The sequence below is a fragment of the Anticarsia gemmatalis genome, chromosome 4, assembly GCF_050436995.1.
Source record: "Anticarsia gemmatalis isolate Benzon Research Colony breed Stoneville strain chromosome 4, ilAntGemm2 primary, whole genome shotgun sequence".
Taxonomy (NCBI): Eukaryota; Metazoa; Arthropoda; class Insecta; order Lepidoptera; family Erebidae; genus Anticarsia; species Anticarsia gemmatalis.
The window spans coordinates 13,062,403-13,085,375 of NC_134748.1; the positions used below are offsets into that span (position 1 = coordinate 13,062,403).

At 35.2% G+C, this 22,973-nt stretch overlaps 4 protein-coding genes across 4 annotated transcripts; 3 read left to right on the plus strand and 1 right to left on the minus strand.

Annotated features, from left to right (window-relative positions):
- The first annotated feature begins 265 nt into the window (after positions 1–265).
- On the plus strand, positions 266–4,025 carry Ir68a (Ionotropic receptor 68a). The gene is made up of 7 exons (XM_076113881.1): positions 266–309; positions 583–778; positions 1,154–1,302; positions 1,544–1,925; positions 2,301–2,587; positions 2,868–3,013; positions 3,145–4,025. The coding sequence occupies exons 1-7, from the start codon at positions 266–268 to the stop codon at positions 4,023–4,025; spliced, it is 2,085 nt and encodes a 694-aa protein (XP_075969996.1).
- A 6-nt stretch (positions 4,026–4,031) lies between these two features.
- On the minus strand, positions 4,032–5,684 carry LOC142972615 (aurora kinase C-like). The gene has a single exon (XM_076113882.1). It carries the CDS (start codon positions 5,545–5,547, stop codon positions 4,498–4,500), a length of 1,050 nt encoding a protein of 349 aa, XP_075969997.1. The 5' UTR covers positions 5,548–5,684; the 3' UTR covers positions 4,032–4,497.
- Positions 5,685–5,935: 251 nt separating this feature from the next.
- On the plus strand, positions 5,936–11,147 carry LOC142972616 (RWD domain-containing protein 4). The gene is made up of 5 exons (XM_076113883.1): positions 5,936–6,118; positions 7,667–7,786; positions 8,109–8,212; positions 8,584–8,767; positions 9,165–11,147. The coding sequence occupies exons 2-5, from the start codon at positions 7,679–7,681 to the stop codon at positions 9,330–9,332; spliced, it is 564 nt and encodes a 187-aa protein (XP_075969998.1). The 5' UTR covers positions 5,936–6,118; positions 7,667–7,678; the 3' UTR covers positions 9,333–11,147.
- A 261-nt stretch (positions 11,148–11,408) lies between these two features.
- LOC142987823 (cytochrome b5 domain-containing protein 1) lies at positions 11,409–13,746 on the plus strand. The gene is made up of 4 exons (XM_076136762.1): positions 11,409–11,830; positions 12,296–12,551; positions 12,917–13,162; positions 13,544–13,746. The coding sequence occupies exons 1-4, from the start codon at positions 11,585–11,587 to the stop codon at positions 13,633–13,635; spliced, it is 840 nt and encodes a 279-aa protein (XP_075992877.1). The 5' UTR covers positions 11,409–11,584; the 3' UTR covers positions 13,636–13,746.
- The last annotated feature ends 9,227 nt before the right edge of the window (positions 13,747–22,973 follow it).

Below are 22,973 nucleotides of genomic sequence, written 5' to 3' on the forward strand. Positions count from 1 at the left end.
GACTTTAAGAACAGAATAAATAAAAAAAAATATACCTAACTCATTTATTCCCTTTCCACAATAGAGAAAAAGGGGCAATCTAACCTAAGTCCATTAAAATTTCAGCACTATCAATTTGTGAGTGGAAATAAATTAGTTTCCTAATAGACTTTTACATACGAAATGAGGGTGTCAGTCAACCTGCCTACTACCTTCTTCAATGGATTGTATAACTAGTGAGACCCAGTAGTGTATTTCTTTACGAAAACCAGTAAAGGTCTCTAAAATGTTGTTACTGAAACTGTTAGTTGTTTGGACCTCAATTGCAGCGTAAGATGTTTTTATTTCATGAACTTTTACTTAAAATAATCAGTCTCCATCCTAAGAGAATAATAAATATACCGACATATATGCATCTATCCATAGTATGCTAGATATAATTTCGAAAAAACATTATCCTTCTGCTTTATTGTGGAATATTCATTAGAATTTTCATCCCAGTACTTAATTATCCACGTCATACCTACTCATAACTACATAATATCTACATCTAAAATCAGATTTAACATAAAATAGACTTTTATATCATAATCTTTATTTCAGAGTAAGACCTGACTCCTTTCCCATCTTAAAAGACATCCACGAACGTCGGGAGCTGGAATACGTGCTGATAGACTTACTGAACGTTTTAACAAAGAACTATGAAGTGACTTGCATGTCTATAATATGTGATGAGGTGTATTTGAACGTGTTTAGTGGCGCGCTGTTTAGAAGGACCGCTGCTGTGCCGTTTGTCATGGTAAGTTAATAAAAATATCCATAAGAAACTATGTTTAAAAGTTACTTTTTACATGAGTACCTATGATGCGGTAAATTTTTCCTTTTGGCTTCTTCTGCCTTAACTGTGAAACGTTAAGGCTTAATTCTCTAGTTTTATTGAGATATTGGTGTATCTAAGACTATTACTGGAGTGATCACACATCGGCATGGATGTAGAGTCAAGAACTCATGGATTTAAGTCTTATTAATAACTAGTAGAAAAATATATGAATGATTCCCCCTTAAAAGTAATTATTAAGTACCTAAGTATGGCATGAACTAATAACAATGCAAAGTCAATTAATAACTTTAGTCATACTACCAAATAAAACTAAAGAAAGTGCTTCCTCTATAGACCGTTGTAGAAGATTACGAGGATCTGCTATCACCAAACTTCGTCACTTTGGAGTCTCTGCGAGAAGCGAGGAAAGAAGGATGCAACGTCTATGTAATTCTGCTAGCCAACGGTTTGCAAGCTGCAAGGCTGTTGCGATTTGGAGACAGGTAAGGAACTTATGACCTTCCGTAGCAGACAAATACCAACAGACAAATAACTGGCTGCTGGATATATCATTGGGTCTTTTACAGTAGTTACCAACATTATCACGAATGCAAAGAATATCCACACTACCAGCTAGGGACATTACTTTTCCTGATGAAATCAAGTCTTGGTGCCTTGTGAAATTACAGTAGTAGCGAGTTGAGCAGTTAACCTCGGCGCTATACACCTGTCTCTTTTTTTCAGGCATCGAATCCTCGACACAAGAGCAAAATACATAATGCTTCACGACTTTCGTCTATTCCACAGCGACTTACACTACATTTGGCGACGAATCGTCAACATCGTCTTTTTAAAATACCATAAGAAAATAATCGGCGTGGCGAAAAGCAAAGCATGGTTTGAACTATCCACAGTACCTTTTCCGAACCCAATAAAAGGGGTTTTTGTTCCCAGAAGGGTAGATATTTGGAAGAATGAGAATTTCCATTATAATAGACCTTTGTTTATGGATAAAACTAATAATCTTAATGGAGAAGTATTGAATGTTGTGTACTTAGATCACGTGCCGTCGGTGGTGGTCGTGAAAAATAATGTGACTAATAAAATTGGAGGAGTTGAGATTGAAGTGAGTTTTTAGATGCTATATATTTTATATATACATTATATATATACAAATCATTTAAGAGTAGAATTAAAGCCCCCGTTTATGTTATAAATAAGAAATTAATAGATTATAGATATCTAATGTTAACTTCATACCTAAAAAAACTACCTATGTTTTCGAGACCGTAGTTGTTAGGCAAACTTCTTATGATCTATTTGTAGAATTCCCTGAATTTCTGAAAGTTGAGCAAGCATGATATAAATGCTAGCCCTTTTCATGCTTACTTAACACGAAAAGGGGCAATCTTCCGTCCTCTCATCATACGTCCATCCATATTGTAGCACGTGAGGATTAGGACTTACTCCAACTCTTTCCGACTAAGAGCATCTTTTCCAGATTCTCCACACCCTATCCGAGAAAATGAACTTCAAACCACGGTTATACCAGTCACCAAACGCAGAAATGCACAAATGGGGCCAGAAGCAGTCCAACGGTTCTTTCTCTGGCCTTCTAGGCGAGATGGTGAATGGCGGGGGTGATGTGGCATTAGGAAACCTTCAGTATACCCCTTATCATTTGGAGTTAACTGATCTGAGTTTACCGTATACTTCGCAGTGCTGGACTTTCTTGACACCAGAGGCTCTTACTGATAACTCTTGGAAAACGCTTATTCTGCCGTTTAAGTAAGTTGTAGATTATATTGTAGGTACTAGGTAGGTTACGTCTACTAAGCCGGAATAAGAAAACTCCCGCAGCTAAGTGATAAAGCGCAAGGGAGCTTTGGGCCAATTTCACGGCCGATGGATAAGTTTCAGGTAAGCTATGTGACGGATAAGGAGATATATTTATCGTCTTTCTTAATTGATTAAAGTCATTTAAAGTTGTTTAAGTTGTAACACTTGTAACGAAAATAACTGTAATAAAATCTTCGAAATAGGCTCTTAATTATCGTACTTCTTTCAGATTGTACATGTGGATAGCAGTACTGTTAGTCCTACTAATAACAGGAACAATTTTCTACGGTCTCGCCCGATACTACATGAACCTCCAAGAATTTAAAAAGGGTCAAGGAACGTCTAGCAAGTCTAAACAAGTTATTGAAGAATATGGTATGTGAAACTACTCAGTACTCATAAATTTGCATTCCGCAACGTCCAAGACAGGCTGAGTGCATTCACTCGCGTGCTAATTACATGAGTCAACAAACCTCGCGATAATGAAGGTACTATTTGCTTTTCAGATGCAAAACCGGGCCTCTACCTGTTCGGAGAAATAATAAACAGTATTCTGTACACTTATGGAATGTTACTCGTCGTTTCTCTCCCTAGGTTACCTACTGGCTGGTCTATTAGACTGCTGACTGGATGGTATTGGTTATACTGTATCTTACTAGTCGTGTCTTATCGAGCTAGTATGACTGCTATTCTCGCTAACCCGGCCCCAAGAGTAACTATCGACACTTTACAAGAGCTAGTCGATAGTAAAGTCACCTGCGGTGGCTGGGGTACGGAAACAAAGAAATTCTTTGAAGATTCCCTCGACGAGTTCGGTCAAAAAATAGGCGAGAAGTTTGAAACTATTGATGATCCTACACAAGCTGCTAATAAAGTCGCTCAAGGGGTATATGCTTATTACGATAATTCGGACTTTCTGAAATATATTAGTGTGAGACGAAAGAACGCTTTCCTAGATGTAAAGCCTGATAATTCTACTAACGCAACTGAAGTAACTGTAAAACAAGACGCTGAAAGAAACTTACACATCATGTCTGATTGTGTAGTGAACATACCTATATCTATTGGTTTTCATAAAAACTCGCCTTTGAAACCATTGGCTGATATTTATATGAGAAGGGTAGTGGAAGTTGGACTTGTGGAGAAATGGTTGAATGATGCCATGCACCCTATAAGGGTTTTAGAGACCAATGAGGATGAAGTCAAAGCTCTAATGAATCTCAAAAAACTTTATGGGGCTTTCATTGCTCTAGGTATAGGATACTTCCTAAGTGGTGTGTGTTTAGTTGGAGAATTAGTCCACTGGCATTTTATAGTGAAAAAGGACCCTAACTTTGATAAATATGCTTTAGATCTTTATTACAAAAACAAGAATAAAAAACATTAGTACTTGAAACTATTATAATTTATTTAAAAATTATTTACAACATTAACATGATTGTCTAGAATAAGAAGTTTGTGAAATAAATATTTGTTCAATCATGTTTTTTTTTTACATTTTCAGCCTATATTTATTGACATCACCATGATTATAAAATACCCTTAGTTATGGCAGTTATTGAAGATTAAAAATAATTAAGTATTCGAAAATTGACTATTATATAAAATTTCTAAATCTAAAATAAAAATTAACAAAAGTTCATAGCAGAAATGCTCTATGATTTATTTATCTTAGAGGTCAATGGCCAGCATTTGAATCAAATTGAGGAGAAACAATATTAAGGTACCAAATTGATTTAAGTGGCAAACAATACCCTCCTTTGCCTTACAGTCAAGTAAAAAGCAGCACATTTCTAAGATAAATAAATCATAGTTATTATAACTATTCATAAAAACTATCAATAATCAAGTCCTATTCACTATTTCTGTTCAGGATTAAAAGCAGGTGGTTGTGCTCCTTCCGGAGCATTCTCAGTGATCCACGGGTGCTGTAGCACATGTGTGAGCGGCAGTCTTAATTCAGGGTTGATGACTAGCAGTTTCCCCATCAAATCTTTAGCCTTATCTGTTATAAAGTCTGGATATTTAATTATTACATATCTTATCTTTCTATATGTTTGGTGTGAATCCTTAGCATCGAATGGTGGTAAGCCTACTAGTAGCTCGTAACAAAGCACTCCGAGACTCCATATGTCAACCGCATAGCTGTGTGGCTTTCCTTCAACCATCTCTGGTGATAAGTAATCTAGTGTCCCACATAAAGTCATCCTTCTTGAAGAAGGAGAGTGCACGGACCAACCAAAATCAGCGATTTTCAACTCCCAGTTGTGCCCGATCAATAAGTTCTCAGGTTTGATGTCGCGATGTATAACTTTCTTCGTATGACAGTATAATAAAGCCCTGGTTAAGTCTCTGATGTATATAGCTACAGTCTTCTCGTCAAAACGTTCGCGTTCCTTCAGCAGTTTGTACAGAGAACCGTGCTTCGCGTATTCCAGAATTAAATAAATTCGTTTTTCATCGTGAAAATAACCGTACATACGCAATATATTCGGGTGACGGAGACGACACTGAATTTCAACCTCACGTCGCACTTGATGTTCGATCTCGGAGTCTAATATTTGACTTTTAAACAGCACTTTTAGAGCAACAACGTAGTGAGACTCTTTTTCGCGAGCCAAGTAAACATTGCCGAATTTACCTTTGCCAAGTGGACGACCCAAATCGAAGTCGGAGAGCGACCACGATTTCTTCTTATCTTCATTCCTGCCAGGACCCGCTGGGTTTGCAGCAACTTGATCTTTGTTTTCAGTCATGTTTACTTTAGAACACAACGTCCGCCCGACGGGAGCAGCTGGCACTTTGAAACTGTCCACTGCCATTTTTTGTGTACCCATGTTACAGCCACAACCAGACCGACCAGCGGTCGGTGGACGATTTTCTTTACAATTACACTTAGCAACGTTCATTTTCACTAACTTTGGACTTAACTTGTCCTCTGGATGTAGTCAACAGAATTTACTCTATTTCATAAATTCAAAGAATAACGAACGCCTTCTTTCAAAGTTCAAAACTTCAAACACGGCAGGTTTCAGTTTGATTTCGATCAAAAATCAAACGTCTGCGGTTTATTTGTCTATGGATCGATTAACTTGTCCTGTTGCTCTATAAATAAATAAATTGAATAATAAACTATCCAATCTATTTCGATATAATTGGAGTTAACAGCTTTATTATTTTTGGTCAGATTTTAGTTTAGGAAAGTTTTCTACAGAACATGAGCGGGAAATCATAACGTTGAACAATTAAATAATTTCATTTTGTCCATGGTTTCTAGTTTCGTTTTGACACGAATGACATGTCATCTCTCAGCTGTTTAGCTATCTGTCATGGTTTCATGAAAATATTCTTTGGTGAAAATATTCATATTATTAAAAGCTAATTTGCTATAAAGGGAAACTATTATTTCCAGTTTTAGATGCTTTACTCCCAGTGTATTACTGAAAGATTGTATTAACTGTTTTAACTGAATATTCATTGGTAAGTTATCTGTGGGTCTTAAAGTGTTCATGTGGTAACTATACAAGAAAATGTTATAAAGCCTAAACAAGCAGCTCTTGCTATTAAATTTATTGGTTAAATGAACCTACTTACTCCGATTAAATGAGTCTGTAGACGAAATAGTGCTCATTTTGTAAATGCTTTATAGGTTATGTTTTGTTATGAAACTCTTTTGGTTTTTTCTTTTTAAATGTTATAAACATAACGTCTTCTTGCCACTAACCAGATAATATGCGACGTACTAATATAGATTTCTTATTCACAAGTTTTTACAAAAACCTAGTCACAGGCATATCTTGGTGTATCTTGCATATATGTCTTGTATCATTCACTTCTGCTTTCTACCATTTTATATACACGTTTATTGCTTCTATGCTTCACACCTAATGTCAAACCAGTGAAAACAGCAGTAAAGATGAAGGAAGATGTGTTGGACCTTGTGGATAATGCTAAATTTTTAGGCATTACAATAGATTGTAAGTTACAGTGGGGACCTCATATATCACAATTGGCGAATAGACTTAGTTCTGCAGCCTACGCGGTCAGAAAAATTCGTCAACTTACTGACATTGAAACAGCTAGGTTAGTCTACTTCAGTTACTTCCATAGCGTCATGTCTTATGGAATTCTACTCTGGGGTAATGCTGCCGACACCCAAACCATCTTTGTGCTGCAGAAAAGGGCTATTCGTGCAATTTATAATTTAGGAAGTAGACATTCACTAAGGGAAAAATTCAAGGAAATAAATATAATGACAGTGGCAAGTCAATATATTTATGAAAACTTAATTTATGTACATAAAAATATCGCCCTTTTTAAAAAAAAGAGTGACATGCACAATATAAACACACGCAATAAAGACAAACTTGTTATCCCAGTCACTAGGCTCCAAAAAATAAATAAATCCTTCAGAGGTCAGTGTGTGCGATTCTACAATAAAATCCCGAGTGAAATTCAAAATTTAAGTCTCAATAAATTTAAGTTATTAGTTAAAAGTAATTTATGTCGTAAGGGATATTATACTATTAAAGATTATTTAGATGATAACAAAGCTTGGGACTGTGCTGCTTCTACCAAGTCTATTTCAAAATAATGTATTACAATTTGATATTATGACAGTGTTATTAATTTATTATGACATTGTTATTAATTTGTTATATCTCATTATTATGACATTGTTATTAATTTGGAAATATTGACATTTAAAAAGAGCAAGCCGTGAGTTTCTTGCCGTTTCTTCTCACGAGCAACAGCTTTTCCGAAACGGTGGTAGATAAAAAATATTTTGACGATTTCAAATACTTGTTAAAGTTTATGAAATAAAGAATATTTGACTTTGACTTTGACTTATGTTATCTGAGATAGACACACATGAACCGTAAGGTAGTCCTTGCCTTATTAATAGAAAAATATATAATGAAATATCACAACTTACATGATCATTGTGAGACTGGATGCCGACTCCAATATAGTTTGGAAAAATGACTAAGCTGATATATAACTAATATGATCCTTGGTTTTTTATAGAATCTCCATATAATGTCTGATGATGCAGAGCAGCAGGCCGAGGAAATAGAAGTACTTAAGTCTATATACGAAGGAGATGACAATTTCAAACAATTAGATGCTAAAACTTATCAATATAAGGTTTGTGTATATTTTGATGATGATCAAAATGATAACCATTCTCATACTTTTATATTTAATTCTAAAAGTTACAATTCTTAGAATTTCTGTTTGCCACACCCAACTAATCACCATGGCAATGGTATTTTTCAATTAATAAATTTTTCCATACTCATTGTTGCATAGAGACAGCTTATAATATTACCAATTCTATCTATCAATGTTATCTACAGCAGTTTTATCATATAATGTAGAGTATTCTTAGTACATTACTAGTAAAAAGACAGCTTAAGAATGTGACAAACCATGTGCTTTGACCTAAAAGATGATTTATTTATTTCAGTACACAGATGAAGACAAGTCCTTCATTCTGGAGATCTCATGGGGGCCTACATATCCAACAGAGAAACCTAACTTTAACTTAGATATTTTCTACAACCAGAGTTTGTGAGTATACATTTTATTCATATACTAAGAACAATATTTATGACATACACTGCCAGATTTTAGATAACTTTATGTACATTTTGAGCGTGCATTTTTAAAAAAAATGTGCATTCACTTGATATGTGACAGTGCACAAGAAAAATTCCACCATTAGGATTGTTTTAAAACATAGAGGCTTTTGGCATGGCTTGATCTATTTGAGTAGTTTTCTACTATTGACATCCTTCTTCCATGTACATCACTGGTTGAAATAGCCCAATAATATAACTATACAATTAAACATTAGGGATATACCATGAGCATCCTTACATAAGTATTTCTCATTGTTAAAAAGCTTGTGTAATAAATCAATTTCAATGCCTATTTTTCAGATTACCAGTAGTGAAAGAGAAGATATTATCAATAGTAGACTCTGAAGCTGAACAATGGCTGGGTTGTGCAATGACATACACACTGTTTGAGTGCCTCAAGGAGAAGGTGTCCGAGATACTTGCGGAACAGACCGAGGAAGTTGTGGTGTCTAATAGAATTGAGAAAATTGTTATAGATGATCAGGTGAGAGGTTTATTATGTACTTGAATGTATTTTCAGTTCTTGATTAATTGAGTTTCGAATGTGTAAGTTGTGAATTGATATGGCTTTGTATCTCCCCACTGACTTTTTCCTTTAGGGAACAATACACAGCACATAATCTAAGTTTTCTAAAGTATTGCCTTAAGTTCTGATTTATGATTATAGGAGTATAATGTGCTGAAAGTTGTTGACTTTGTATTGTTTAATGTGCAGTTAGGCAATCATCTTATATTAAGACCTGTAGAAAGATGTTAGAGTCATCAATATTATTATACAACAAAATAATATGTATCTATCCATGGTTGTGCATTAGTGTCCTGCCCTATTCAAACTTACCTTAACATAAAATCCAATCTAATTTTCACTTCAAATATTTCAGTATGAAACATCAAAGAAACCAGAAAAGAAGGAACAGCTAACGAAAGCTCAGAAGCGCCGGGCGTGGGACAAGGCGGAAATAGGGCGGGCGGGAGAGAAGCCTCGCGGCTACGACTGGGTCGACATCGTCAAACATTTATCTCAAGCCCCCCACCAGCCCGCCTCATGACACACACAAGCGTAAACACACATGCTGACACTACTGCATTTATTATATTACTATATACCATCTTAGTAATGGAGGAACGGACTTATGACTATAACTCTCTGATAATTCGACCATTGTTGATTTGTATATCGCCCACTCTTTTGCCAAATTAAAATGCTGGGGTGTACTGCAAAACTTAATAAGCTTTGCTATAATCTTTAGCGGTCTTTTCTACTATCCCGATTTAGGCATCTTAAAGTAACGCGAATTTTTTTTTCCACTCAACACATGATGTTCTCTGTTTGAAACCCTAGCGTACGCTTCTTATCTTACATTTAATTTTACATTTCCAGTACCGAAAACTCCATCTGTATCCTTTCCCTATTCAGGGCTATAAATTTGCCTTACCTGATGTTAAATTAAGTAAAATATGTTAATCTCTTGTCATCAGAATGTAAATTTGGTTTCGTGCAATATTTAGTAGTATAGTGGTCATATTGGTAAAAAAAAAGACACTGTTCACTGCCAAATTGTCTTTTTAAATCTATTTCAACGATGGTTTACACGTAAAGAATATTTTCTGTATGTGTCAGTCAAATCTATGTGTGTATGTAAAATAAAATATATAATGGGTCATGCTAATTGTTGTGTTGTAAATTGTAAAAATTATCGTAGGGACTATACGCTAAAATTAAATGAATATTTAAATATATATTTTTATTATTAATGTCTGTGTATCGGTAGCAAATTATTTTAAATTAATTTTACTTATGGTCAACTAGCGACATCTAGCGAAAAGTGGGTACGAGTCATTTTGCAAGAAATATATTCGTCGAAAATGTGTAAATATGAAACACATATTTCTGGCGCTGACTGTAAAGAACGCATAACTAGCGCGTGTGCGAATAAGGCCTAAAAGTTGCAAAAATTTGAGGATTTGTGCTGCGTTTCGTCGTAAGAACTAAATATACCCATGATGATGATGAAATATCCGACCGATTTCGGCTATGGCGACCACTTCGACTCGTAATTAAATCGGCGCTAATCGCGCACGCAGATCGCTTATATTGCCAATTTTACGAAATAAATCCAATATACCTATACTAAAACTACGAAGTTAGTCAACCAATTTTTGAGAAAGCTTTTGAATGTACCCGTCAATTAGCCAAACGGAGATAGAAATATTATTTATGTACGCTTGCTTTCTTAAGTGTCAATGTTTATTGGCGTAAAAGAGGAAGAAAAACTACTTGTAAGACGCCGCTGAAAATTGTAACATGTGTTCATACGAGCTTAGGCCTTAACAGCTTCAAAGGCGCTGTAGTATTGCCAATTTATTGATATAATCTGACAACTTAGTAGATAGCCTTGTATGCATATTCGCGGTTATCGGAGGTATACAAAATTCTGCATTTAGAACATCAGTGACCTCCAAACTTATGCATCTGACGGAAGGCCGTTGATGATTTTTTTTTATTTTGGAAATAAATGAAATATTAGCTATAACCTATTTAAATTGTATAAGCCAGGACTCCCTACTAAGTGGTCGGGCTATAATAACTAATTTCGCTCACGAAATAATTTTGATAATGTCCTTTTCTGTCCTTCTGTAAGTCCGGTATACAGAAATATTTATAGATCTTGTATAAAATTCTCAGAAAGATATCATAGTATTATGATATGGCACTTATTATTTTATTTTTTATGTTATGTAGGTATTGATTTAACAGGCTTCAACATTTGCAATTAAATTTCATGACTGAAACCAACATTTTTTATTAAGATAGTTATCTGTTTGTATTACATAGTTTTATAATAAATACAATATTATATCGATTTTCTACTTATTAAATATTTACCTTGTCTACTGCTTCTATTTCTATAATCTTTACAACACATCACGATAAATCCATTCAACCGATACTGATGTATTTTTGCATGGAGATATTAAAAGAGGTTTAAAGCATATAAGGCATGCTACTTTTTCATAGAAAAAAGATCTGATTATACGCAAGCAGAGCCGAGTCAAACAACGACTTGTTCCTTCATAAATATTGACAAGTTAATAATCGAAACCTTTTCAGAAATAAGGAGATAGAAAAAGAAAAAAATATTGACAAACGTCATCAGTCAACAAAATTTGCAAAACAACTGTTTTATAATTCAACTATAAAAACAAGCTAACTCAAGAATTATCAGCAACTTACAAGCTTATTCGTATTATACGACCAAATAATATAGGCTAGTTGTACCTTCCGTAAACTGCTTGTGAAATGACGTATACAAAACAGCAATGGTATACTCCAGCCGAAATAGCAGTCCACAATATAGCCGGAGACTGCTGGGTATCTCTCAACGGGAAGGTGTTTGACCTGACCACGTGGTTGTACGATCAGTTCAGACTGTGCAGGTGTACGAAGACCTGTTCTTGTGAAGCGAAGAGCTGGTATTGTGAAGATACTTGCGTGGAATACTGTCCGTGTTTTAAACAGGGATTTTTGTATTGTGATGGGAAGAGGGTAAGTGGAAAAGTAGTTTTAGTTGTGTTTTTGGTGAAGGTTAGTGTCATTTACGATAGACCTAGACGGCCATGATTTTGCGCCATAGCTTGGCATGGTATTAATCACAGTGGTTATGTATTTAGTAATGTGAATACTTACAGAAGAGCAGAAGATATTACTTATTCTTTAATTTCCTAGCATTGCTTTGCATAAGAGTCTAGTTACTTGTGAGTATAAGCAAGTGTCGTTAAACTTAACTCCCTGTGTAGTTCCTATCGTATAAGCAGTGATGTTCGATTAAACTTTTACCATTTCGGTCATACCTATAGCATACTATTGATAAGGGAACCGTCACAAGGTCGATTACGGGAAACACCATCATCTTTCAACTTTTTCTAAGTCATTCGCTTTCACCTTTACCATCACTGTTTTAGTAAACCTTCACACAACTCAGATCAAGATCATTTTTGCCTAATATTTTAGCTAGCAATGACAATACTAGCCTACGCCGGCAAAGACGTGAGCCACTGGTTCAAAGGTGACGAATGGGTGCGCTACACGCATCCCATTGTTGGCTCCACCATAACATACCAGCAGCACGGCCATGGTATCCGTCAGCCGGTGGTGCCGTCTACCAAGTGGAGGCCCGTGGAGAAACCCTGGTGGTTGAACGAAGAGCTCGTAGTGGGGAAGGCGACGGCTAAGACAAGGCCTATAAGGATTACTAATACTTTGACTGGTGAGTTACTTTCTTTCTCTCTCTCTCTTCCATGATATAATTCCTATATGGTAGTGGGGTTAACTTTCGGTCGGTCCTGGACATCGTCTCCGGAAAGAGTTGGTGAGTTACTAAAAAAGATAATGAATAAGTTATTTGAGTGCACTATCTTTTGAATTCGTTTAATTGATCAGCTTATTTATTTTACAAAACAAACGTTTCAATTGTGTAAAGAATCAGTCGATCTCACTTCGTATTTCAGCTGTGTACCTAACTCTTAAAGATACAAGCCGAAATGAGAGAAGCCATATGCAAGACCTGCTTTTTAAAAACTTGCAACATCAAATTGTAGGTAAATTAGAGTTTACAACTTTTCTCTAAAACAGGTACAACAGCGACCCTAGAAGTATGTTCAGAAGAAACGCTCTACGAGATAATGATGCGTTACTACCCCCACAATCGTCACCTCTCGTCCTACACTTGGCGATATCTCGGCAAGCCACTATGTTACAACCAGACTTTAGCCGAGAACGGCATACCAGATGAACGGGACAGGTTCAGCGATGTGTTGCTACCTGAGAACATACATATACCAGCGATTCTGATCTATTATGATGATGATTTGACTGAAGGTATTTACTATGTTTTTGTCAAGTTATTTTCGGTATAGCTTTGGGAAGGTAACGTCGATGACAAAAGGATTAAGATGATTTCTTGCGGCATAAGTAATTGACTTGGTTGTCTAATCGAAAGTCTTAGCATTATTTGCCTACCACACGAGTGGTCTAGTGTTCGAACCCATCACACTTATGACTTTTTGAAGACGTGTGTGTATTAGAAAACTTCTTGTTACAACCTTGCATGCCTAAGTGTTCTTGGAAGTGTGCAAAGTCCATAACCAGCTAGTGACCAGCGTGGTGGGCTCAACGCCTAATTCATTTCAAATTCTGTGAAAAAACCCTAGCCAATTATAAGGCCATTAATAAGTTCTTTATGCGTGTTTTCCTTTCTAGATCCACCTAAGAACTATTGTACTTGTGGAGATTACAAATGTATCCTGGGATTGAAGAAATGTAAAGGCATTCCACCCGCCGACCAAGGATAATTAATTTTCAAGTTATTTCAATATTTAATTAGTTATGTATTTCTTTATTTGTTTACATTCATTTTGTAGTTCTCACTTTATAATTCGTTTTCCAATAAAATTGTGAGTGTATCATGGTGTCATTTTCATTGAAACCACAATTATTTTTTAATTGTCAACTTGACTTTTCGATCGGTTGAGTCCTTCGGTATGTACTAAGAACGTTCAAATTATTGTAAGTAGTTAATACTAATCCTTTCAAAACTTCATCGTAAAATAATTATGATACCTATTATGCATTTGAATACCGACAACTCTATCCTTATCGCAATAGTCGTTTTAGCGAAAATACATTGGTAGTTTTTCCGGAAATCGCAGCCCAAGTCGAATACAGAATCTCCATTTTTTAAGTCAGTTATAAAGTTCCTTGTGTATCTAATTAGTCGGGGTTCATAAACAGATTAATTAAATCATAAGAAAGTAGATACTTGTTCCGCATGACCTACCTCAACACGGGCCACGGAGCTTTGTAAATCTTTTTAGAAAAAAGTTCAATAATTGCAGTTCTTGCTTGACTCGTGCCGAGGTCGTTGACTGATGAACTTCAACACCCTTTATAAGTTTTTATAATGACACGCTCCTGGCACCGCGCCGGGATTTATTGACATTTGTATACAGGGTGCTGGCAAATTACCGGAATTCAAAACGTTAGAACCAAAGGTTTTGTTTCCTATTGAGATATTGGAGGTCATTCTACTGAATACGCAAGGCTTGTTTTTTTCTGGTGCGTTCTTTCTCCGGAATAAAATGTTTCTTCTTGCTAAAATTGACTCAATTTGTTTCAGCTTCTATAGTGATAAACGAAATAACTCTTTCGCATTTAAGATAAGAGTAGGGGTAGAGATTACAAGAAAGAGAAACTGCAATTCAATAATACAGAAAGATAGAAGATATTTTTGTTTTAGATATTCTTCAGTACCAATCAGACATTTTACAAAATACACGCGGTTACAGCCATCAAAAAACAATTTTAATCTGAACAAAACCGCCGGAGATTTCTTGTATAAACTCACAACGCCTTCTCAAAAGAACGCACTGTATCCGTGCTATCAAGCATAATCACATAATGTAGAGCAATATCAATTATTTATAAAGCACCATAGCTATATGGCTACCATAACTTGTGCAGCATGCTCCGCTGAGCATGATTCCTGCCCGACCCGCCGTGTCATGCCGTAAAACTAAAGAAAAAATAACACTGGATTTGTTCACTTAAGACGAATAAAATGATATATATAATTTTATTCCTGGGGTTTTTGAAGCAAAGACGTTAGGTAGCGAAAATCATGAATATAAGAATATATTACCTATTATCTAAGGGTAAGATCGTAATTCTTAGCTATTAGGTAATTTTTTTTTTACAGCAACACGATTGGCTTTGGTAAAATTTTATTTTCATGCTAACATTAAAAAAAAACATTCTAAATGTCAGCGTCTAAAGTAGGCAGGTAAATAAAATTCAGTTCTTGTCGTGACTGTACATAAACAACCGAGTTACCTAAATAATTAATCATTTGTTTGTAATTAAAAAGATTTCACGGACTCGTAACGATAAAACATCAGTCTAAGTCAATAAACAGCAATTAAATCAACTAGTGCTTTCATATTTTCAAATGAAACCATACAATTAGCGACGACCCCACGCGATTTCGCTATTTCTATCGGACAATATACCCGCGTATTTGCGTACTTACGCGGCGAGACCACCACGCATGCGCGGATCCGATAATTTCACCCACTTGTTGCCCCAAATTAAAGCCACCACAACCCCATGCAAAGTTTCCATAAAAATAAAACAGGCGGCCATTTTTGTCCATAGACTAGAGAGTGTGGCGGGACGCGCGCGCGTGACGTACCCGTCGGGATTTGCCGCCTTTTTACTAACTTTTTGGACGTATTTATTTTTTTATTTATGTTCTTTTTTTAAACTGATTGATGCGTGTTTTATGTATGACAACTTTTTGTGTTTTAAAAGAAAGTAAGAGACTGTAAAATTAAATGATGCATTTATAATACTGTGATAGTGAATTAGTGCTTATTTGTATTTATTATTTTGGATGGACTTTTGAACTTTGAGTAAGTTTAATTTTGTTTTATTTGTGAAGTAACTTTTGAAGCAGATACCTATATAATGCTATGTGCTCACTTAAAAATCCGACTACCTTCTTATTTCCAAAAAGTTTCGACTGTAAACACGAGTTTATCCGCATGTTTTACAATAGAAGGGCATAGTTTACATCTATGCAACATTGGATATAAGTTTCAGTAACTTTTACTTCCATGCATTTTCATTATAATATCTCTCCATTGTGTTGCTGAAAAAGTCAATTGATTTCATGAGAATGCTGTTATTGTAGAAGTTCTCAGGGGGTATTTTTTGCTTTTCAATCACTTCGGTACTGTTCGGTTTTAGTGCACCAATTTCCACCCTAAAGACGAACACATGAGTCATAAGGGTAGGTCTAAATAAACAGAGGGTGGGCTGCAGAAACACTTTACACCCACAACTTCATTCATATTGATTTCACCACCCCTGCATGTTCATTGAAATAATAAATATGGTACGAATCGATATCGGTGCTATTTAGCTAATGTCGATCGATTTACCTTGGCTAATGAGGGCTAATGGTTTCCTTAAAAACGGTAAGTTATAATTGATTCTAGGAATAGTAATTGTTACGTTAATGATAAATGGGCATTGCTTGTAATATTTAAAAGTTATGTTTGGTTGCAACGAAACTGGATTTATTGATAATCCTGAGCTGTAGTAATTATTTGAAACTGAGCTTTGATATTATAACTACTTATAATGAGGCAATGGCAATTTATAATGGTTTTAACGAAGTAGAGAGAGAGAGAGAGTAGGTTTTCTGCATTTTCAAACTAATTAAATAGGTGCATAACAATACTCATCGTATCTGATCGAGCATCGATTCTGCGACATAATGAAATAGTATGGAAATGTTAACGGACTTACTTAATTAATTAACTATCAGATATTTTACCAATACAACTATCTTCGCTTACTTTATTACTCACATAGACCCCTAAACAAGTTGCTATCCAATCCCTATACTATCAAATAGCCGGTAATCACAAGCCGAAACAAAGACATCAGACACAAACCATTGTGTTATTTGAATCGGAACAAAAGATAAGGTGCTTATCCAATCGCTCTATTGTCTATGGTGGTCATAGACAACGCATCCGGTGGTTCAAATAGTTGACAAATTAAAAAAGGCGGGACAATGAGTTCGAGCTTTTTTTTAGTAGATAAGTATAGATAACGGTTTTAATTGATATTTTTAAATACTAAATGATGACTTTCGTATTTATCGGTTACAGTTTTTGAATCTGATTATTCTATTTTTTAAAGAATCTCTGCGCACTTTCGCTGCTAGAAAATTAAGTGTGTTCTAAATCATTACCGATATAACTTTGAGTCAGCTATTAAATTATGATTACCTAGTGTTAATAAACATTATTTAATATTAAATCAAAAGATACGATGGATCAGAGCATTGAAAAAGTTTAGAAAATTGTATTACTTAAACTATTGGTTTCAAATTGGCAATAAAAATTCAAAATTTTCTTTTTCAGGTTAACAATATGGCGACACTGCCGATTTTCGTATCGCTAAGCAGGTAACACAAGCTTCCATTACGTAAAAATAGAATAGAAATTATGTTTTCCAACTCGCACATTTAAAACAGCTAAAAGCACGTAATTTTCAATAAACACAGTCCATAATTATCAAAATTTACGGCATCCGTATATTTTCATTTCGACGCACATTTTTAGTATTATTTTATGAGTTTTTAACGGGCTGTATAGAGGAGCTCTGCCCTCTAATTGTACAAAGTTGTCCCTTAGGACCGAGGAAGTATATTGTAAATACAGATGACGCTAGTTTGTTACTTTTAGAAGTTATTAAGGGATTTTACGACAGTTTTTGTTAATGTCTGCTTCTGCTACGGTTATTGTTGGAACGTGCGTTGAGTACCTATGAATTCTATTTGCTTATGGTTTTATATTTTTGTAATTTGAATCGTAAAAACTTAAGTAATGACTTACCATTTAATAAATAATGCGCAACAAGGTTTTCACAAAGAAGTTGTCTTCGAATCCAAAGCAACCATTGTTTTCTACGCAGGAGGTTTGCTTTATACTGAAGCCAAACTCTGAATTTTATTCAAATGAATCTTAATGATGGAATGTAAACACTTAAGATGCTGAAAACGGGAATAGTGCCAATGAAGATGAGAACGAAAAAAAAATTTTTTTTTATTTGTTAAGACTTGCACCAGATGTCCTAACTTTAAACCCACGAGAAGTAGCTTTAAAACAATCGGTCCTAATCTTTCTCATTCCTAGAAGATACTGATATGGATATCGAATAGTAAAAGTCGAATGATGACGAAATCTCTATTTTGATTCTAAAATATAAATACCCCATTCCCATTCACAAGCTTATCCAAGCCAAAACACTTTTGCATATTAACAATGGAATTCTACATTATAAAAGCACGTAGTTATAATAATGAAAGCTTATAACATACAAGCAATTGTGCTTGCTGTGTGCGATATTCGGTGCTTCGTCCGGCTACCGATGCACGCTTCCTGTCCCCCTATTAGGAAGTAAATACCAAGACGTGCGCATGCGCAGGGCTGGCTGAAGACGTTCTTTTGTTTGGCTTTATTATGGTCAGGATTATAGGGATGAGGATATGCGCAAAAAAGGATTTGATTTACGTCAGGATCAATGTCAATTTAATGTATAGTTTATCCAGTAAATAGGAAAATAAATGCGAATGATGATTAAATTAGTGATTAAAAGGTACGAATTAAAAGATTGAGATTTGTTTTAAAAATGAGCTCTATATTTCTTAACACCATTGCTGTAGAATTAGAAACATTGATTTTTTGAAGCTTATTGTTAAGTGCCGCGTATTTATCCAATAGGTGAAGTAAAAGCAAATCTATAAAAGTAAAAATTCAATCTGATAAGCTAGAGGAATAAAGCCTCCTTTGATCGAAAAAGCGAAACTCTTTACGCATCAAAACTGCTTTAAACCAAATTCCGATACAAAAAGCTTCATGACGTCCCTACACTTACACTTGATATTAATTCACGGTACCCATCATGTTTCGTTCAGCCGATAGCTTCCCACATACAAATTGCGATACATGTGACCGCACGTGTCGTCGCCTCACTTCCCCAAAAGGAAGCAAAGCTTTACAATGACTTTTATTACATACATACAAAGTTTAACATACATAACATCACGCCTGTTGAGAAAGAGTGTATGAAATATGGCGTTGCGTTATTTACAATGATAATCCCTTCTAATAGAGTACAGGACTCTTGCTGTACACATATACAGAGAACATGTAGGTTTCAAAACCCAGGGCTATTGAGAATGTTCGAATATAATGATTTCAGTCTAGTGTTTTCCTATGAAATAGGGGGCAAGCTTGTCATACACCGGGTAAGTTACAAAACTTCGGGCTACCATTAAGAAAAATCTATACTAATATTATAATCTATACTTCTATACTTACTAATATTATGAAGCTGAAGAGTTTGTTTGATTGTTTGTTTGTTTGAACGCGCTAATCTCAGGAACTACTGGTCCGATTTGAAAAATTCTTTCAGTGTTAGATAGCCCATTTATCGAGAAATGTTATAGGCTATATATCATCACGCTACAACCAATAGGAGCAGGGTAACAGTAAAAAATGTTACAAAAACGGGGAAAATTTTGACCCATTCTCTCTTATGTGACGCAAGCGAAGTTGCGCGGGTCAGCTAGTTCAAATATAAATTAGAAAAAACGAATAGCTCTTTGCTTGACCTGATAACCGAACCCGAGACATAGTATCCCAATATTCCATTATTGTTTACATAAGTACTGAACGAACAGTCTCGACGTCTGCGTGTAAATTGCCTTCAAACCTTGCTTTACGCAAATTTAATAAGCTTATCTTTCATCTACTAATCGCTACTATGATTTCTCAATCTTACGGTCAATTAACTTCTAGAATAACAAGGTAGGAGTTTCAAACAACTACTTATATTATTAGTAATTGTTTTGAAAGCTAAACCAAACATTAATCGGGCGATTATATGATTATAATCTACGTGAAACAATGATGGGTGCTGATGCGTTAAATGGTAGTTTATATTGCACTAGCTACTAGCTGACCCTAACAGTAGATATTAAAAGTAACATACTTTTAATTGCATAGGGGCTGATTAAAAAAATAGCGTATGTTTAACACCAGGTTTTTACTTTTTTCATGCAAAATCGGTTCAGCGGTGTAGGAGTGAATGCCTAACAGGCAGACCAACAAACAGACTTTCAAATGGTTGTTTTTTTTATTCATTGAACCATGTTGTCAAGATAAGTTAGGTTTTGTTTCGCATTTCGGTTTAGTTACAGCAGCCAACGCTATTGGATACGTTTGGCTGCTGTAACTTTTTAAGTGTCGCGTTTGGAAAATTTTTGATCACTTGTTTGGTGACATTTAATAGACTTTCAAATGGTTACACGACCATAATTTATTCAATCGATCATCATTCAATCTCAAAGCTACTTGGTAGTTTTTCATTTACTAATTAAGGAATTACCTGAATACCCATTTTACCTTAGAATAGTGTAATTAATAGCTATAATTAAAATAGTGTAATTAATAAGCTTAGGGGATGAGGAGCAAGCGCATCAATGTTTCACTGTCAATTCAATTATGTTTGATGCGAACCGTTCGCGATCTTTAGCTAATTAAGAGACTTTAATTTACTACATTTTACCATATTTTAAGGTTCTAGTGTAAGATACTAAAAATAATCGTTTGAGCAAGAATTCCTTAGCAGGGGCCTCCTAAAGAAATTAGACAGGTTAATAAAACAACACAGTAGGCATATTTTGAGACCACGCTTAGTACCTTACCGCACTTACCCACTTTATCTGTTTTACAAAAACCAAGAGACTTTTAAGCGTTACTTACACCTAAATAAAGGTTAAAAGTGAGTAACAAAATAAATAATATGTTTTTTAAGTCCCTCTAAATTAAACTTAAAATTATTACACATGATATTTGTAGCATAATGAACTTTCCTTGCCTTGAAGCCTTTAAAACACTCTACTCAATATAGGTCCAGATCATCCCGAATAAACATCAACGGTATCATAATAAAACGGTTGTCGTAAGCAGGTTCTATACGTCCGGTACAGCCTGTCATTACAGAGTTCCGGTCAGGACTGGTTCTGTCCTTCACACGGTACCTACAGTTAAGCCTTAGCCTTCATGCCCTTGCAAATGGCCGCCAAATGACGCTAAATTATATTGATATAGCGTTAGATTCTACGAATATGAGTATATGAGACAGTTTCGTTGCATCTTTTATGAAAAGTGTCGTGGGAAAATGTAAAGAGAAGTATTTAACTACTATCTTATTAATATATCGTTAATGATTTATCCATAAAGGCACTTTTATGATGTTCTTGATGGTTAAAGTCTAATTAATGGTTGCGTAAAATAAAAAAACCCGCCAAAAGCCAGTTGGACTAGATTATGATGAGTTGTACGGAACTCATTATTTATAGAAACCGCAAAAAATCACATTTATTGTATAGGAGCCCCCTTAAATAATTACTAAATTATGTTTTAAAGTATTTTTTTTGGAGACAATAGAAATACATCAACATCTGTGAAATTTTCAACAGTCTAACTATTACGGTTTATGAGATACAAGCTTTTACCCGCGACTTCGTCCGCCACCTGAATTTTCCCAAGGGAATGCGTCATTTTCCCGGGCTAAAATGTAGCCTATGTCCTTTCTCAGGTATCAAAATATCTCCATACCAAATTTCATGCAAATTGGTTCAGTAGTTTAGGCGTGATTGAGTAACAGATAGACAGACAGAGTTACTTTTACGTTTATAATATTAGTATGGATTAGTATGGATATCTGATACAGATTACAGCCACGTTACACACAGATAGTCAAGTGGCAGTTATAGAGTCCCGTTTTTACCCTTTGGACAATAATACGAGGTTGATTAAAAATACCCTCTGTTTTATTCAACAACTCCGCGCTAATTTGAATCAACATCGATACAATATTTTAGCTGCAAAATTGTAATCATCAATCAAGCGTAAACATCCTCAGGCTTTCGCATATTAGGACAAGCATTTTTATAGAATTGTGAATTTCACAACATTTTTATTTCCTATTTAATATTTATTTTAATAGTGATTGGGCACGAAAATAAAATGAGCGGGATGACTGAAAAATATGGGGTAGGTATTAGCCCAACCCAGTGGGACAGTACAGGCTACCAAAAATATTTATTCAGATTTTTCCGTTCTTACTACATTCTACAAGACAGAAACTACACAGCGTAGTAACAAATACTCAATGTCCCGCATGATCGGGCGCTCACACTCATATATCAAGATGCTATGATAACACTGATAATTAATCTGTCGGTGATGTCAATGCACTTGACGCTTTTCGCCCACGCGATTCAATTAATACGAGGGAATAAATCGAATTAGCGAGGATTTTGAGAAATACAGCAGGCTGTGAGTAGATTGTAGGTGGATGTGATATAATTATATTATTTATTTAGTGTTAATGTTACTTCACTTTTGTTATATCCGAAAGTCTAGACACTCTACACAGTTAGTCACTTTTCGCCTCCATGGCGCAGTAGTTAAAGTCACCACGCCGTTGCTACCATTGCGTCGGGAGAACGTGGGTTCGATTTCCACATAGAACTTTTAATTGTGCGATCCTCAAATACTTGCTTCGAGTCTGGTTTTACTTTGTGTCCGTTGTTTGTATGTTTTTAAAGTCAGTCCCGGCAATACAAGAGCAAATCTTAGTGGAGGAGTTGTCTTTGTAATAATAAAAAAAAAAATTATAACCATGAACCTTGAACAGTAGCAGGCAGTAATGACTTAGATTGTACTTGACTGAGCAAAGCTGTCTCCTCTTCATCCTACCAAACTCTTGGGATCTTTGCTAAAGTGCCTAGCGAGTGATGGGTTATTTATACTATTTTACCCTTTAAATTGATTTCAAATTAACCATCCTATTCAACAGACATGTAACCAAATTCCGGATTATTTTTGATAACTTTGCAACCAAAATTGCAAACACTTAATAACAATCTTCTAGATCTGGAAATAGAACTCCAGCACTGTAAGCCAAAAGTCACAGACATCACCGTAGTTACCAGTAATCTGACAAACTTTTTCCAACTTCAGTAGACATTTTCAACAGTGTTTCG